The following is an 18,673-nucleotide window of genomic DNA, read 5'->3' on the forward strand; positions in this document are numbered from 1 at the left end:
CATTGTTGTCTAGCTAGTTGGATTGTATCACTATGAGGTATGTCGGTCCACAAGCAGGCTTATATGTCTTCCACTTCAGTTCACCCCAGCTTTTCTCTGTCATGTACAATTTACAGTACAGTTACATGTACTGGATTTGCATGGTGATGTGCTATAGCATCATCATGTCTTACAGCTTGGAATCCAGGATTTTAGAAAAGGGGGTTTAATGCTACATCAGGGAACGAGTATGATTGTACAACTTGGAAAAATCATTTTGCAAAATCTTTTTGTTATCTTTTGTATAACCATGTCAATAGATTGAGTTAATCTCCAAGCAGATATTCGGGGAGATGGTCTGTGACAGAAACTAGCCTGATTTAATCGCGCTTCTCAGGCCCGTCGTACATTGCCGCGCCGGGAGGAGTCTACAAGCTCCGGATAGCGGAGTTTGCGTTACACAGACTAGACAGAAACGGGTAGGAAGGAAAACGCAACATCTGCTTGGAGGTTAAGACTGACTGACTCCCTACTTCCTGGAACTGTAGGATCTATTCTGATTGAATTCATGCAGGTCAATTTATTTCTTAACATCTGACCCCTGAAGGACTATGTCAAGGCTTTATTTTGTAAAATGATCCATCAGAGAAGTAAAGGTGTACTGCTTCTGTTCTTATACTATCCAGGGCTGTTGAAAAAAGGGTGCAATAAGGAAATAAGGAACAATTAATACACTTGTATTAAAGTAAATCATTTGTTTGGGATATAGTAAAAAAAAGCCTTTCTTCTTTCATTTTTTCTTGGTACAGTTTTATTATACAGCTTTACATGCTGGTGGTGCTCGTGATATTTAGTTACCCTAAAGATCAAGTAGTAGTTGTAGAGACATACAAGGATCAAGAATTTTGGATATTTTTTTGTTTATCTATTTTTATTTATGTATCTTAAGGGTAGTCCCTTCAGTTGGTTTTAACAAATTTCCAAGGGAGCCCTTTTGTAAAGGACAGAAGTACAGGTCTGAGAACTGTTTGCTGTACAAGGTGTGAAACTGTGAAGGGGACAGCATGTCACACTGCTCAGATTTCATGGTCCCATCAAATTTTATAGACCCTCCGTACAATAAATGCTTAACACGACTTAACGAACCATACTGAATGGACTACCCTCATTTAGAGACTTCCTTTGAAAGCTTGAGTCAGTAGTGCTGAGTGTGTAACTGTGGTCGAAGTCCCTTGCTGTGATGAAAGATGGGGAGATACGTGGAACGTGTGACATCACTCATGCCCGGCTCTTTTCAGCCAGCGGACATCTCTGTGCACTAAGACCATGATTTGCAGATGAAATCAAGAGAGCCATTGGCCATTTGCCCCAACCTGCTGGCTACAAATCGCCTGATTGAGATCTACGCCGTGAGCCACTTCCCATCCCTGGGGGACCCTGTCAGGACTAATTTTCCCCGCTGATCTCTGGGACTGATGAGTCCCGACGTTCGCACCTGAGGCCCGGACGTGACCCGCGTGTAACGACTCCTGTCAGACAATTTTCCCCCGGCTGATGGGCCCGCCACTCAGCCATTTGTAAAACCACTTCTCATATTGATCAAAGCGGGGCCGCGGCCACTCGACCCTGCACCATCAGTGGGACTCCGTGCCATCGCAATCACTCCACACCCTTCCCCCGCCATCAATTCGCACGTTCTGCGATGTTCCAATATCGCTTGGCAGGCTCGGGTACAGGGTCTCGTGCCTCGTAGTGATTTCTCATGGCCTTCTTCAATCAGTGGCCCCCGCACCAAAGCCATCGCTCTTGTTACCCAGAACAAGATCAAGTTCCATGGACGCTTGGCTTATCCATGTACGATCACTCAAGCTTGTTTAGAGCAAGTCGTCTTCGGAACTGACCGCGGAGGATAAATTTTCCCCATCTTTCTTTCCTCCGTACGTTGGCGTCCGGCAAGACTCTGCTGTCGATGTGATCGTGCTATAAGCCAGTGACCATCCATTTTACAGAGATGAGGAACAGTGGGGGATTAGCGAAGCTGTCTTGATGGATGACCATGCTGCTACGGCCATCTGAGACCAGGTCTTTCAGAACTGTGCTGGAATGCGAATGTGGCTCAGTTCGGCGATGAGCTAGTCTTTGAACCATAAAAACCTTCCCTTAAACCATACTTTGGACCAACTGTAAATCCTATCAATGGGGTGTTCCTAAACTTGCTGAGGTGTCCGTTTACTTTGTCATCAGCTTAAGTGCCTTTGGTGTAATCTGTATTTTCTACCCGAATGTTAGTATTAGTGTCAATTATTTCCAGCTCTACCAATCAGATTGCAGCCAGCTAATGAGACAACCAATCGGAAAAGGCCATTACATAGCCCACCTGCATCCATGGGGAGCTGTAAACAGAGCAGGAAGAGACCCACATGGCTATTGGCACCACTGTACTCATTAGCTTGTAATCAGTGGGGATTTCACAGGCAAGTCAATCACTCATGCCTCCAATTCAAGCCTGGTGCCGGCCAATCAGAGGCACCGTGGGCTGTCCAATCAAGGGAGTCGGTGAGCTCAGGAGGGATGAGTAAATACAGTAGAGTGGGAAGCAGTCAGGCTTGGCATCCACAAGGCAGCTGTGAGTATATCAGCAAACAGCCTTTCAGTCTCCTACTAGTGGGCACAGTTGGATAAAGGATCAGTTCTTGGAATCTACAAACTGACGTGTATTTTAAAAAGACGTGGGCAGTGATTTCCATTTCCCCATGTGCTTCCGTGCAAATGTCCACAGGAGGAGTAGCTGATAGCTGCTATAACGTGTGTGTACTGTAGTGGAGGTCTCCGTAAAGCCTGCTCTAGGCTAGGAGTCATTCAAGCCCGCATCAGGAACGTATCACCTTCGGAGCCACCAGCGCCCGGCTGGAGAGCATCGGATGATCTGCAGACAAATCAGCTTGTTCTGCCACACCAGCTGGGTCCTAGCCTGACCCAGATCACACGCCCAGGCTACAGTTTGTACGCTGGTGGTGCTAGCTCTGCCTGCTCGGGCCAGCCTGGTGCCAGGCTGCAGTCTCCCAGTGATTTGTGGAGTGGCATGTGTGCTGCACATGTCAGCTGGTGAGGTTACCACTGGGGCCACATCAGTCAAGCCCAGTTATGCTGTGATGTGTAAGGAAGGGAGTGGGCTGTATATAGGACTGGACTGAACTGTTTTCAACTGCAACACGTGTGGCCATGCCTTCCTTATGTCATGTCCCAGGACTCCTTCTACTACCCATGCACTGAGCAAAAGGATTGACTTCTGACTGTCATTTAAATGAGATTTTAAAATTTGGACTTTTGATTGAAATGCTATCTCTATGTTTTGATGTGTAGTAGAGATATCTGACAGTGATATCCCAAGGCTTAGTGCAGAAGGAAGAGGCAGTGCCAATGTGGCGGTGATATCGTGCCGACGGATTTAACAAGACGACGCCTCGAACCGAGTTTCCGAGGGAATAATTTCAGCTTCGGGAGGAGAGAACAGTCTCCTTTTTTTCTTTTTTTAACATCTGAGCAGAATTTTCTATTTTTGGCCCTTTATGGGAAAAATGCAGAAGACAAGTCCCGCGTCTGGATCTTGCTCAACCTCGACGGATGTACAGGAGGATCGCAAGCCCATCACTCTCATGAAACTGATGAATTCCCACCCTCACCGCTACCAGGGCGTCTTCTCATTCGAGTTCACCAACAAGTTTGAGCTGAAAAGTAAGGTTTACTAGTCGTTTCTATATGGAGCATGCCAACAATTATTGCACAATTCAGAGCAGCTGCATCCGTCCCCCTTTGATTATTATGTCATACTAAACCTGTTAGCTGTCAAATGGGGTGTTGATGGTGACATTGTAAAAAGTTGCACTATGACACGCAGAAGTTTTGATGAGTTCAGTCTACATGCAGGAAAATATTTTTGTACTCAAGCACAGGGTCACTATTTGTGGCAAATAGCCAAATATTACAGTCAGACTGTTCCAGTATTTTTAGCCCGAGATCCAGAAATAGCTATCCGTGTGTATTTGTTTATACAAATCTACAGTATGTAAATATTTTGTGTCTTTTTTGCTAGGTTTCTGTTGCTCCAGTAGGCTGCTTGTTATTGTTCCTTTATCTGTAATATGTAAGGTAGGGACTCTCTATCTGCCACTTTCCCCTTGGCACTCTTGTCTTCAACTTGAAGTTCAAGCAAAATGCTGCAATAGCGCACGGCATTTGTACCAATTTAACATGCCAGGCTGGCAATATTTCAATATAAACGTGGGTAAACATTATCATAGCAGCCCCCTCGCACAGGTCCATTATACGTGTATCTATGACTCCCCGTTCTAATAACTGATAGAATAGGCAATTGCCAAGTGTGTATCTAAATCTCCCTGCCCTTCTGTATCATCAATCTTACTTAATTGTAGGGCACTATTTCAACACACAGAGACATGCTGACTAATATAGAGTTTATCAGGGGGTTCCACCTGAATATACAGAAAGGATTTAGTCCTATAAGTTTCAAATTCATCTTCAGTGAATTACCCCTCTCTGTCAATAACAATAATTCATCGGAATAGATTCTCGTAAAAATTGTGGACATGAGTATTTTGGAATAGTCTTCACCTTACGAACCCATGAAACAAGTCATTGTATTTTACCCGAAAAGTAATGAAAGCACTAATCGATAGCGGGGAAAAAAGGGCAAAAACTTGAAAAAGCAGATTGATTGCATTGCGATGCCTGCAGATATATTATTTTGTTAGCATGGCTTTATTCACTTGCAAAGCCGCCAGTCTGTCCCTTTTTTGTATGTTGGCTGAATCAGATTGTACGACAAAAGGTGACCTATATTCACCCGGACACATCAATGTTGATATATAGAAAATAGCGGTCGGCTGTGTAAAGGTAAGTGTATTGGTGATGTGCAACATTTGCCTCTATTATTTCCCCGCCATTCATTTCCCATAATTGGGAGGCTTCTGTCAAAGGAATGATGAAAAATAATGTCTTTATGCCTGAATTTTTTCCTTAGAACATATTCTTTGAAGGCTTAACAAGGTGGCAGGCGCACTATCTATTCATATATGCAGTTACTGAATTGACTTGAATACATTGGAGGAAATTTGCCTCCAATAGGACGTAAACTAGCATCAAATAGGACCTTTGTAGGTTTAATATGGCATAAAATACACATTGTGTGGGGATGAAATGCAATATCGTAGTGTAATTGCAGGGTAAACCTGGACACTTTCCCACAGAAATGGGCTGTGTTTGTACAAGATCTCGGCCTTTCCTTCCGCTGGCATAATTCCCGTATCTTGAGCTTGCGTTGGGGGATGGAAATTTGAAATGTAATTATGCTATGCACCTGCCACTTTACCACAGGCTTTTAGGTCCTAAAGAAATTAAAACCAAGGCAAATATATGCACAAGCGGGGCTCAAATTGCGCCCACATGTCTCATATTTTCCATCATCGCTTTCGGAGATTTTTTGCCGGAGTGTCTTGGAATGGGGGTGGGAATCTCCAAAGTGAAGTTTTCTCTCGGGCGAAAATTGGAATATTTGGGAAATGGCACCCAAAGGACCTATTTGCTGGCATCGTGGTAGAATCAGTTTTTAGACAGGCGATGAGTGTGGAATATGGGATTGGGATGAGGGGAGGACGGGGGACAGGGGACCGGTAGCAGCTGGACCTCGCTGTGATTGAAAATATTTCTTTAGAGCGAATCAGAATCATCAAATTGCTGTTAAATTATTTGAGCACTGTCTCATAGGGAATCTATATGAAAATGGTGATGGAGAATATTCTCTCGATGTATGAAAATACAAAATCAATACAGGATGCTTGTAAAAGTGGGTCTCAGTTTCTTAATCTATATCCTATATATTTAGCTCATTTTCATTGCGGCACATTGATAACGTTTGCTCTGAAAAGTTGAGCAATCTCGCCGTTATTGGCAGCTGTAGGTCCTACTTTTTTTTTTCCTGATGGATTCGCGTTGCAAGGTCTCTGATGAGATGGGGGATACCGCTGCAATTTACAGCACAAATGCACTGATAGATTATTCGCCGTCTGTGACCCCTCGGTAGTGCAGATGAGATTGCAAGGAGGGTTTCTAATATCAGGTGGATATTCAAGGTTTATGATGCTCGTCGCTGAGGTAATTGCACATGGGATGAGGGGAGAATGCTTCATCCCTGCCAGGAGGTGTACCGCATGATGATCTGTTTCCCCCTCTTGCAGCTTATTAAAGAGATACGTCTTAGTTTCCAACACCAAGACAGAAGTTGAAGGGGTGGTAGTATAATTCTGTTCGGCCTTCTGTCTACAAGCACCAAAAGTATAGAATGAAAAGTGCAAAAAGATGTGGTGTTTTAGAAGGTTTAGAATTGCTTAACTCTTATTTTGCAGTAACAAGACAGACATTAAAGGGAATTGGTAGTAATACTGTTTGGCCTTCTGTGTGCAACCACCAAAAGTATAGAATGAAAAGAGCAAAAAGATGTGGTGTTTTAGGAAGGTTTATAATTGCTTGACTCTTAGTTTCCAGCACCAAGACAGACATTAAAGGGATGGTAGTAATTCTGTTTGGCATTCTGTCTCCAGTCCACCAAGTGTATACAATAGTCATGTAAAATTAAAAGGGCAAAAAGATGTGGTGCTTTATGAAGGTTCATGACTGCTTAACTCAAATTTATTTTTATCTCTGTTCTGTACAATTCTCCATGGATTTGAGGCACTATACATGTATGTGCAGGGAACATTCCTTCATGTGAGTGGTGAATAGAGAGTGAGGGTCGGGGCTGAAATACGATGGGCTGCCTGGGACCTTAGCCCTTTGCTGCTAATGGGACTGTGTGGTGCCATCTGCTCCCGTATTGAATAATCATGATCAGGGACATGACAGAAGGGAACGAGAGATGGTGAAAGATGAGCTGTACTGTACGTACAAACTTTTCTTTAGAGTATAATTACAATACCACAAGTCCATTTTGCTAACTTGTTTCTGTTTGCGACAGATATGTGCATATAGTGCACTGAATTAGCCAAACAAGAAAATAAAGATTTTGATTATTTTTTCCCATTCAAACAAGATAGGATCCATATATGGGTCAATTGTAAAACGACATGTGTTTCTTAAGATACAGTACCACAAGGAATAAACTTATATTAAAATGGTGTCAGAGCAGGCTGTCTTGAATATAGACAGCCCAGTTGTTGGGTTGGCATGATATAAAAAAATGATAAATAAAGTACAACATGTGGTATTCCGTACCGTCCTCGGTCTCGGACAAAAATATTGCCATTATACTAATGACGAAAATGTCTTGTAATATGTATACTTTGTGCCCCATATGTCCTAATTCCCAGGCTAGCTTATAGCCTTTTTCAGTCAACAGCTTTGCAATGATGAAATTGAACTAATATTTAATATTGCTCTGAACGCTCTCTCCTTGCAAGGTGTTTCAGCCCAAAACAGGGTTGTCTCCATCTGTCCCACTGATTACTTGGGAGCCCATGTTGTTAATTTTCATCGTTAAATCTGTCAGTTTTTATTTTTGAAAATAAATTTTCATCCATTTCACATCATGCACTTTATAGATGGATGGGCCAAAATTTTGTCTGTCCCAACAAGCAAATATCCATCCTATGACAGAGGGACAGCCCTGGGGCAAAGCATTTTTCTTTTGCCAATGACATTCATTGAACATTCGTGCAGACTACTGCTTTAATATTCCAAGAAATTTATTATCACATGTTTCATACTTCCTCCTACTCTCTTGGTGAATGACTTGTATTTATTCCACATGTCGTCCTCCCCCTGAAAAGTCTTGCCACAGGTAGTGCCACGGTTCATTGCTCTAGCAGGAAATGTCCAATTCTGCAGACTCCATTTCCACTAACATTCCTGACGTAAAAAGTACACAGTGTTCCCACACAACGATTGCTCCAGTGGTGTTCTGTCCAACATTAGGAATGGCACCCTGCCAACCACATGTCCAACATATGGTGCCAACATGTTATTATGTCAAGTTCCTGTCATTCAACAAGAAGATTCAGTTCTCTGATATTTTCCACACAACTCAGATGTTGACTACATGTTTTGAAAACTTGCCTGCAAAATAACACATAAGTCACGTAGGTGGGGCAACTACTTAAAGAATGTCTCAAAAAACAGCCTCCTTATCATTTAATTGTCAATATATGGAGTTGTCAAAATTATACATTTCTTAAGATTATTATAAAATATGGTTTGTCATGGTTGATATTTGTTTGATTGGAGAATAAACGAACCACCAATAAGTAATTAGTCAGTTGTGCCAAATTAAGCTGTATTGTTTCAAGGCTGGGTGAAGGTTTTCATTAGGCAGAAAGTCTGTGTAATATCCTGGCTGCTCCTGTTTTAATTTAAGTGGCAAATGGAGACCATATGTTCCAGTTAGGACTGCGGTTAGCTACAGACAGAATTCCTGGCATTGGAGTGGGGAGACAGTATCGTACTTGTTTACCCACTCAATAAGACCTCGCCTGCTCCTCCAAAATTTCAGTCTGGCATTTTATTGAAACCATGTGGTCGAGCGCGGCAACTGTTTTCTAGCTGATCGACTGTGATTGCGACAAAATATACTGCAACGTAAGACTGAAGGTATCAGAGGAATCTGTTGCCCGTAGGTATTCCTTGGGTAAAGCGCCTCAGTGTGCTGAAGTAAACAGTAGTAGCATTCCAACATCCATCCACAGCGTTCCCTACAGCAGTTTGAATGGGTCTTTAGTGCAGATGGTGCACAGACACAGTCTTTAACGTCTGGTGACTCTCCCTCAGCACTTCTGACTACATGGAGATCATACAAGAGAAAAACAGGTTATATTGTATATCCTGTAACCTTCATTGCTGACCACAGCTTCCTGCAAAGGAACATGCTATCTTAAGAAGATTTGGGGAAGATAGGAAAGGTTACATCATTATTGAAACCTTATTCCTCTCTCAAATCCTAGGACGAATGCTGAGACGATAATGCTATCCTTTGTATAGTCTGGAGAAGAACTTTTAAAAACATGACCAAACCATTTGATTGTAATTTAAAGTAAACTACCAGCTTGTGCATGAGTTATATCCTAATTTCAGGACAATGGATTGTTATGCTGTTTATCAGCACTTGAATTGAATTATATCTTAGTAAAATAAATGAAATCATTAAAAAATCTATTAGATAGGTTCAAATTGGAGCTGCATGAATTTCATTCCTTAGCGGCATAATGTAATTTGACTTCAGATTTCTAAAACTTTTCTGCAACAGGTAATTAAGGCAACTATTTGGAAAGTTATTGAAGTATGAATGTGTCACATTTTCAAGCTTTAAAAGAAAAATTCCTGATCAAAAGTATGTTGGGAATATTCCTTGGAATAGCTTTTTTCGTAAGGATGGGAAAATGTCAAAATTCTATAAAAGTGATGAATGTTAGACAAGATCCAGTGAGAGCGGAAAGCAGACCTCCCAGGCGGTAGTGCTGGACATGTGGCTGACAGGCTGTGTAGACTGTAATACTGTCTGAAGATTGGCCTGTCTCTCCTGCCTCCAAACTTATCACCACCTCCACAATGCCTACAACATATTACATATCTCCCTCACTAAGCCCTAAATTCCAGACATACATAGCTGGAGCCAGCCATGAGTCTCCAGTCTGCCTGTTTGCCTCCCCTGTAGTCTGTGGGTGAGATATACCTGCTGTTAGTGTTGCTCCAGGTTAACCGGTTCAGCTGGACCTGCCGGGTAACACACATCAGATGGTTTCTAGCTGGACACAGGTGTAATAACAGGAGTGGTCCGTCACACCATGTAAGAACAGGAGCTACAGGTACAGATGATAAATTTCGGTACACAACAAAAATTGATCAAGGTGAAATGACTTTCCACGGTCAACTATGGACTATGAGATAGAAATACGTAAATCGTAAAACATGACGTTACTAAACAATATAGAACCAAAGTAACATGAGTGGTTTGTCACATGAAGTAAGAACAGGAGCTACAGGTACAAGATGTATTTGAATTACACGTCAAAATTTATGGCATACAACAAAAAGAAAGGTGACTTTCCACAGTCAATTACAAACTACAAAATAGAAATACAAAGTAAATCTCTAAATACTACTTCACTGAAGAATAGGATAAGAAAAGAAATTAAGAGTAAACAAATAAATGAATACTGCAGTTATAAAGTGGGCAGACCATTCCATCTCTTTTGTAGCTATGATAAGAAATATATAGGGAGGCTAACATGCATGAACCTTAGTCTGCGTGAACCTCTATTATATTGGAACAATCAAATGGAGCTAATAATGGGCTTCAGTATCTTAATGAAACTTTTGTTTGATTGTTTATCATGATAACAAAGCAATTTTTTAAGTATTATAAGTTTTGAATGTATATAGACAAGCTATTCAGTTCTGTCTGAAAGAAAATAAAGAGAAACATTTGTAAAGCTTCCACTTTTTCCCCTGAAGCAGATTGATGAAAACATCCCCAAAGGGATAAGAAAAGAGTTAACAAATAGATGAATACTGCAGTCACGAAGTGGGAAGACCATTCCATCTCTTTCGTAACTATGCTAAGAAGTATGTAGGGAGGCTTTAGTACAGTCGAGTCAGATAAACACACAGAACTGTAATCTCAGAGATATGTTTAAAATTTACTGACATAACCAAAACTTCATCTCAAGTTCATGTATTGGATTGTAGCTATCTTGTCTGAGAGATTTAAAAATGTCATGTTTTCCAGTGCCAGTTTGTCTGGTTTGACTTTAAGATAAAGTGAATATCTCAATTGTATCAATCAAAACAAATGTTAAGCTTGCAAATCTGCTGAACATAGCAGTTGTTACTTTGGCCATGAACTTGATGTTTGGCATAGTGGTTCTTTATCTGTTGTGATATTGTGGTATGTTCTACAAGCCACTTCCATCCCACATACATATGACGTGGTGATGCTTTGAGATGTGGCGAAGTGGTAAAAGGATTCCCAGCCACAGATTTTTCCTCAGAAATTTGTGGCCATTCAGGGACAGATGGAACATTTCACCTTCTTTGCTTGATTTTCTGGATCTTAGAAGAAAGGCATGGCATATTTGTTGACTGGTTTCTGGGACAATGCCATGCCTCACTACATATCCTGCATTTTTCTGCCTCGTGCTATAAATCGAGTTTATAAAAACATTTTACTACACTCAGTCTGAGCTTAGGAGAAATTTGGAATCAGAATTCATGTCTCACAGTAAAGTGGTTATAAGAAAGGGTAAGTAAAGCTGTAGTATAAGGTAAGTAAAGGTGGGTAAGCAAAGGGTAGGTACTTTTGACAAAAAGCAGTTCTAACATTCCTGTCCCAGGAATCGCTCAACCCTGTACGGGCGAGCCAACTCGGGTTGTAAACAGAAGTGGTCTGCCACACAGATGTGGCGCCAAGACACCCCGCTCCCCGCAGACTGTTGTGAATTCTTCTGCTGGCGGATGGTTTCCTTCAGGCCGAGGAGAGACATGGAGCAGACCCTGCAGCGGGGTGCAGACAACAGCGCCAACGCCTGCTTCTTGTCAAGGCCTGATGGTCATGTGACCTGCCACCTGGACATGCGTCCTTGGGCCGTCCTTGGGCGGGAGGGTCTGGTCACCTCCAACAGGTGGCCTTCCACTCATCCTAGGATCTCCGTTTCTCTTGCCATGGCAGGACTTCCCTTTCAGTGTCCACTTGGACCATGACTTGACATCCTATATGGCTTCAAGCTATTTAGCTTCAAGCAGTGAATGATTTCAAAAATGTTTTGAATCAGATATCTTAAAAGTTTGTAGACCATGTACTTTTCTCTCCTCTGCCACCCTGATAAATGTGTTAGTTATACTAGTGTATATGCTCTTAAGGCAGATTATGAATCTCATCATATGTCACATTGTAAAATCAGCAATGATGATGTAATACATTATACAACTGTTACATCAGCCACAATAACATAGTACTGATAGTGATATCAGTGGGGTTCAGTGTCCTTATGGGCAAGATTCAAGTGTTCAAGGGACCAGTTTATCATCTAGATCTACTTTTGTTGCCTTGGTGTGATATGAAGGACAACTGTCTACTTGGTTCCTTGTTGGCCTTGCCATGCTTCTCTCTTGTTTTGTTTCTGTCCTCCCCGTCCCCATGCCCAGCTGGCATGAGCTTCCTCCTGTCATGTTTGTGCAGGACCTCTACTGTTTGTCCTGTTGGTAACAGCTGTCATCGCTGATAGTGGGACTCTATCCCTGGCTGTAGCAAGGCTCATGCCCCCTCCCTCCATCCCTCCTGACTGCTGGTACGACTTATATTAGTGGTGTTTTACAGAAGATTTTTGGTAGGATGTTACACTATCCAAGGAGGACCATGTAAGTTTTTTTTGCAGGACCTCTACTGTTTGTCCTGTTGGTAACAGCTGTCATCGCTGATAGTGGGACTCTATCCCTGGCTGTAGCAAGGCTCATGCCCCCTCCCTCCATCCCTCCTGACTGCTGGTACGACTTATATTAGTGGTGTTTTACAGAAGATTTTTGGTAGGATGTTACACTATCCAAGGAGGACCATGTAAGTTTTTTTTGCAGGACCTCTACTGTTTGTCCTGTTGGTAACAGCTGTCATCACTGATAGTGGGACTCTATCCCTGTAGCAAGGCTGATGCTCCCCTCCCGCCTTCCCTCCTAACTACTGGTACATGTACATGAACCACTGGTGCTTTACAGAAGATATTCAGTAGGATGTTACATGAAATAAGATTAGGACCATATAAGTTTGTTTAATCCAGGGCTCTTTGAAAGAATTCCTTTTGGATGGGAATGTAAAGCCTGTGGCCCTTTGTAAATGTAAGAGGGAGTGAATGCCATGGTGCCAAACATAAAAAAACCCAACACACTTATTGAGAAGAGTAGCGGTGATGAAGTATCATATGCATGGCTAAAATAAGGAAACACTTGAAGCAGTGGCAAAGCCCCATGCTTCGTCCTTAGTTTGAGCAATTACGATATATACTAGTATAGAAACGTCCAACAAATAAACAACTTGGTCTGAGGCAATGTCTGCTTTACCTTAACCTTACTTCGTCTTTCTCAGAAATCCTTGGTCATACCATAGACATAGGATACCATAGGGTTATTGAACCTGGTGTACATACATTTGTATAGCCAAAAGTAGATTCACAACATTTCACCAAATAAGTGTCCTACTCTAAGGATGAAGCATAACTGAAAGAGAACATGGGTTTCAATTCCCAGAAATACTGTGCAGGGCCAATTTTGATAGAATGAGTTTTCTTGGCCATGGGGAGGGAGGGCACTTCAGTTTTGCTGCAAAACAAGTCACACTATATCTCAATCAAAGTTACAAACATTCCAGGGGACTTTAGGCACTTTTGTTGGGATTTGCTACTTACACCCACTGCCTGACACCCTGACCCCACGGTGGAACTTATGGCAATTAGGAAGAATTAAAGAGAGGTGATGAGACATGTGAGAATGTGAGAAGGCATTCGCCAACATACAATGTTTCAACTGTTTCCTGCTTGGCAAAACTTGCAAATACTTTGCAGTTTTCTGTTCCCCCTGATTGATGCCTTGTTTTTGAAATGTTGCTAGATTATAGTCATACCCAAAAGGGACGATCAAGTGGTGGGAGCCACAAAAGGAGCACCTTGTTTAACTAACGATTGAAGTTGATTATTTAACCCTCATCCGACCGTTACATTTTTACGACGAATCTGACCGTATGGGGTCATTTTTGACCCCATTTTGTTTTGCTAATAGCCATATTTTTTGCTGGCTTATTTTGACATTTCTATGTATTTACTGTTTCACTAATCTATGAAAAATATTTTGACAAGTTTTGGCGTCAGTAGTTATTACTCATTAGCATAATTTATGCAGAAAATGAGGAGAAACCACATTTGCTCTGAAAATCTACCATACTCAACTTCCTTAAACAATGCTTTGTTTTATCAATTTCTAAACAATAATTGTGATGATGCAATAATACTGATAGCATAATAATGTTATTTAACAAGAAAAAATACAATATTTGTGAAAAGTAAAAAATTTACTACTTAATTATGTACCATATTCCGCCATCTAAACACATACATACAATAACTCTTGTCTATTGTCCCTCAAAGATCTTTCTTGTAGGTTCCTTCTGCACATTCTGTCTATATATTGTTTTTTGACTAATTAGAAACATTTTCACTTTCATTAGCATAGGTAATTAGTGCGTATTATCATAATTTATGCAGAATGTCGAATAACTGTGTTTTACACTAAAATACTAAATTTCTTTCAAAATATTCGGTGTTTACTCATCTAAGCAACTATAACTTGTTGCTGTAATAGCAATGATGAGGAATGCCTGTTATCTTATTGAAATGTCTTGATATTTATGTAATTAATGATTTATAATTGGCTGGGGTCATTTTTGACCCCACCGAACAAGACACAAACTTTCAAGTATAGCTTATACAATAATGGGCAAAACTCGGTGAAAAATTGGTAGATGTTGTAAGACATGTATACGAACAAATTCATGGAAGGAATTTTTTCTTTGATAAAAAATGTTGCTATGGCAGATACAAATATACGCCTGGGGTCAAAAATGACCCCATACGGTCGGATGAGGGTTAAGTCTACTAATGAAGTTAAATTTAGTCACTTCTGTGATAGTCTGAAGGATGTTTGTTTGGAAAGTTGGCAGAGGAAGAAAGGAAAGGAAGAGCTGGTATACTGAGGGAACTACACCAGATGTGCAGACAGTTTTACAATTGGGCCTCTTAATGCTGTTGTGTTTGCTGTGTACCCAACTACTTTGTTATACAAACTGTTCTCTTTTGTGCCCATTAAATACAAAATTAACTCATAACTTGGTATCAGGGATGTCTTCAACTCAAATTTTTTTTTCATTTTTGGAACCCATATGTGAGTTTTCCTTCTGTCATTTTAAGCTCATTGATCACAGACATACATTTTCATTGATTTAATGTCTTGAAGTTCAGATTGTTTTTATGGACTGAGTGAACATTTTTCTTCTGTCCCAACAAGCAAATTTCTGTCCGGGGCCTATAGACAGCCCTGTTTGATACTGCTTGTTACCAAGCACATTATATAGATCTTACACAGTATATAACATCCTTGTTGTTACATAGTGTACTAGATAGGTCTCACTCAGTTCATCCTGTGCCCTACTTCCAGCCCCCATGCTTTAGCCCATGCTGACAGGCAAGTGTTAAACTGTGGGAGGAGCATGCAAGATTAGCTATTTACACAAGATTACATGCTTGGTGAACAGGCAGACCCCTGTGGGGATAATGGTGGATTACTGCCACTCCAACACCAAACATAAACTCTCACTTCAGGAGCAGTTGATTCCTACTACAGCCCCATCAAAAATACATAAAAGTCATGTCAAGATAAACAGATTGGGGTTTAGCATGCAGATGTTAATCATGTGGGGAGGAAGTGGTTGCCAAAAGTGTGTCGTTAGCGGAGATTTGGCATGTGTTTTTACAGTGTGTGCTTGGAGGGGGTGAAACAAGTTAACAACCTCACCATTGTACTCTTCCTAGTCCTGGAATGCTAGGTGAATTTCACATGTAAACAAGAATTAGTAACTACGAAATAATGAAGTGCTGATTTCCACAAATGGTCATTGTTTGTTTGTGTTCATTTCAGATCTTAAAAGTAGGCTATTTCTTTCAATGTTTCCCATTATTTGATTTTGTCCATTTCCATGCTTCTCTTTCTCTGCTTTTTCTAGAAATATTCTCTGCTTTTTCTAGAAATAACACTGATAAAGCGAACAGTTTGTAAAGCAGCATGGCCTTATTTAAACAGTTAGGGTAGTACTGTGTTTATGAGTCGATAAAATACTATACCCATTAACACTAATACTAAACCTCTGCAAACTTCCCCTTTTCGTGTGCCCACATGGTACGTCCCGCCGGCTGTGGGTATGTGTCAGCTGTGTTTACCCATGGTGCTCCAATGCTATTTACCAACATGCAAATGTACACAGTTATTGTAAAGCCTTGCTGTTCCTTTATCTCCCAACCACAGGCTCTTGGGTTTGACATGTGTAAAACCCTAATGTGCTATACTTGTGCGTTACCCATTCATTAATTTAACCAGAATCAGGGACCTATAAGAAGACCCTTTCACCTCTTTTACAGGTTAGGCATTACTTTTCTCATTGTGTCCATCCATACCACTTATTGTGCTTTATCTTTGGACCCATTTTTCTGTACTTAAGCTTTGGTTGTCAGGTGTAAGCAGAGCTGTCTCTTTTTCCATGCTTCTCTTTCTCTCCTTTTTCCCCTTTAAGCTGATGATGGTCCCAGAGCATGACTGTTATCTCATGAATGCAGACAGCACTGTGCGCTTTAAACTTTGAAAAGCGAAACTTCCATCTTTAATCAAATTTCCAGCATAATCCTTGGTACATGCGTCATGGTATTTCTCATAGGGATAAGGGAAAAACTCTGTAATGTATTTATGGTACCAATCTATTTTCCCCGACTTTATTCCAAGCTATCACTATCTGTTTTACATGTACATATATTCCCTTACTTAACTCAACCGAACCCTCCTTAAGTAAAAACTCAATATGCTCATTACTCTGTAATTTAACTGAGTTACTTGTCGGTTCCTTTCAATCAGAGTTCTTCATTTTTTCTGCTCAGGAAAAACCCTCTCCTTTATTTGTTGTTAATCCACATAGATTTAGAGGATCGTACGAACGTCTTCTGCAGCATTACAAAAATCATCATCACACATGTCAAGCCCCGGGGGTGGCACCGGCACATGGGAGATATGCAGGCTGAGAAAGTTTCTGTCGGATTTCAGAGAAAAGTTTCTTGTGCAGAGTTCAAGCACTTGGGCTGTATTTATTCCGCTGTTGTGGTCCCGCCAATGCATAAGCCTTTATCTCAAGAACGCAGACCAAGCATCAAGTCCATTCCTAATTTCATACCATGCAGTTTAGCCTGAGTAGGAAGTGTGCAAGGGTTGATAGACACTTTATCTGGCTTTCTCTGTCTTCCCTGTATCTGTCCTATTACCCCTCCTTTCTTCTCTGATTAAGCACAACAGCTATAGATTTTCCTCCTTTTCATTGGAAAGCAGTGACAAAATATCAAACAGGCACTGCCTTCCTGTTTTACTGGAATTTAAAAAGGTAATGAGAAAAGTTTTGCCGCGACCTCGAGTGTCGAGTATTGGGTATGAAAGGGTGCTGTCACAAGATTATAATGAGCTTATGGCGTTTACTTAGCATGACAATTTGCTGGATCTGCAGTTGACATTGTGAACTTTTATCTGTCAGTCGAAGCTGTCGGTGTCTCCATCCCCTTTCCTTGTCCGTTCTCACATCCATCAGATGTCATTTACTTAACCACACAGCAATCTATCGCTTGGCTGGTCTCATAGAACTGCTTAAAAGTTTGGAGTCGCCAAGCTCAAATCAAACACAGTATTTATTCCGCACTTGTGGTTCGGCGACGCATTACCCTTTATCTCGAGCCCGCAGCCCAAGCATCAAGTCACCACTCAATTTCATACTACAGGGTTTAACTGTAGTAGGAAGTATGGCGCTGAAGATAGACGCGTGAGTTATGCCTGCGGTGCCCGTACATGGCATGTGTAAAATGTGAGAAGTGCGCGTTAAGTGTCTTAACGGTAGTCCAAGAATGATCCCAAATGCGAAGTTCATCAGTCTCCTTCCCCTCGCTTTTGTCCGATGTTGTTGGCTCTTTCGCGAGCCCTTCTTTTGCAATAGTTTCTCTGTGACAAATGCCTGCTCGAAGATGTAGGTCTGACTTTGATGAGGCATTTTGTCAAAACTTGTTATCTCCAAACTTGGGCAGGTGAAGCATAAAATCAGATTGATCCGTATAGCAAATTCACCTTTTCTCTTCAGTCCCATCTCTCTGAATTATTGGTGTACAGAAGCTTTTAAAGTTTTGTTGTTTGTCTGTCTATACTTTCTGCAGTGTCAGTAGGCAAACATATAATAACTGCCAATCTGACAGAATTTTGGAGATTGATCCCATAAATTCCTTTTTGTTCATAGAATCTGCAACTTTTCATGGTTCTCTAGCAGTCAGTGATTACAGTCTAATCTAAGCTTGTTTATCTTTGTTTCATATTGGAGAATGAATCAAAAGTCATATCTAGTCATAAGTGATATTTTCAGTTGCTTGAATTTGAATTCATTAACTTTCCTATATCTTTACATTCGTGGACGTCTGTTGAATGGAGATGACCCAATAAGCTTGTCCAGTTGAACTATGGACTCTGGTTTCTCGATTGCTTGTCGTCGGAAAGCTTAAAAGTTGGTTGAAACTGTTTGGCCTTATCCCTGCCCCACTCCACAAGCTGTTGTATCTATGCCCACTACTGTTCCATCTGTGCCTACAGATAACAATAATCTTGTTGCAGCCTGTAGGAAATTGTGCAGAACCACGCCTGCAACGTGACTGACAGACGTACTCTACGTGTGTTTGCGGCGCTAGCTGTGCACCTGTGTTTGTCCCCTTGCTGTCCACATTGACACAGGTGCCCGTGGTGCCACTCTCAAGGGTGAGGGCCCAATCATTAGGCTTTGATCTAACAATTGAACAGCACCCACACA

At 41.3% G+C, this 18,673-nt stretch overlaps 1 protein-coding gene across 10 annotated transcripts in view; it reads left to right on the top strand.

Moving 5' to 3' along the window:
* LOC118417968 (protein CBFA2T1-like) overlaps positions 1-18,673 on the top strand; it is a 181,432-nt gene that overhangs the window by 93,623 nt on the left and 69,136 nt on the right. For 4 of the 10 annotated variants that reach the window (XM_035823736.1, XM_035823743.1, XM_035823737.1 and 1 more), the window contains exon 1: positions 2,572-3,714. The exons of 3 other annotated variants lie outside the window; for them this stretch is intronic. In XM_035823736.1, the coding sequence (XP_035679629.1) occupies positions 3,549-3,714 (166 nt within the window). In that variant the 5' untranslated portion in view covers positions 2,572-3,548. Of the gene's footprint in view, positions 1-2,544; positions 3,715-18,673 lie in introns of those variants that run through there. 3 more of the 10 variants (XM_035823739.1, XM_035823746.1, XM_035823741.1) reach the window with 3 other exon arrangements.

Source organism: Branchiostoma floridae, chromosome 6 (assembly GCF_000003815.2).
Source record: "Branchiostoma floridae strain S238N-H82 chromosome 6, Bfl_VNyyK, whole genome shotgun sequence".
Taxonomy (NCBI): Eukaryota; Metazoa; Chordata; class Leptocardii; order Amphioxiformes; family Branchiostomatidae; genus Branchiostoma; species Branchiostoma floridae.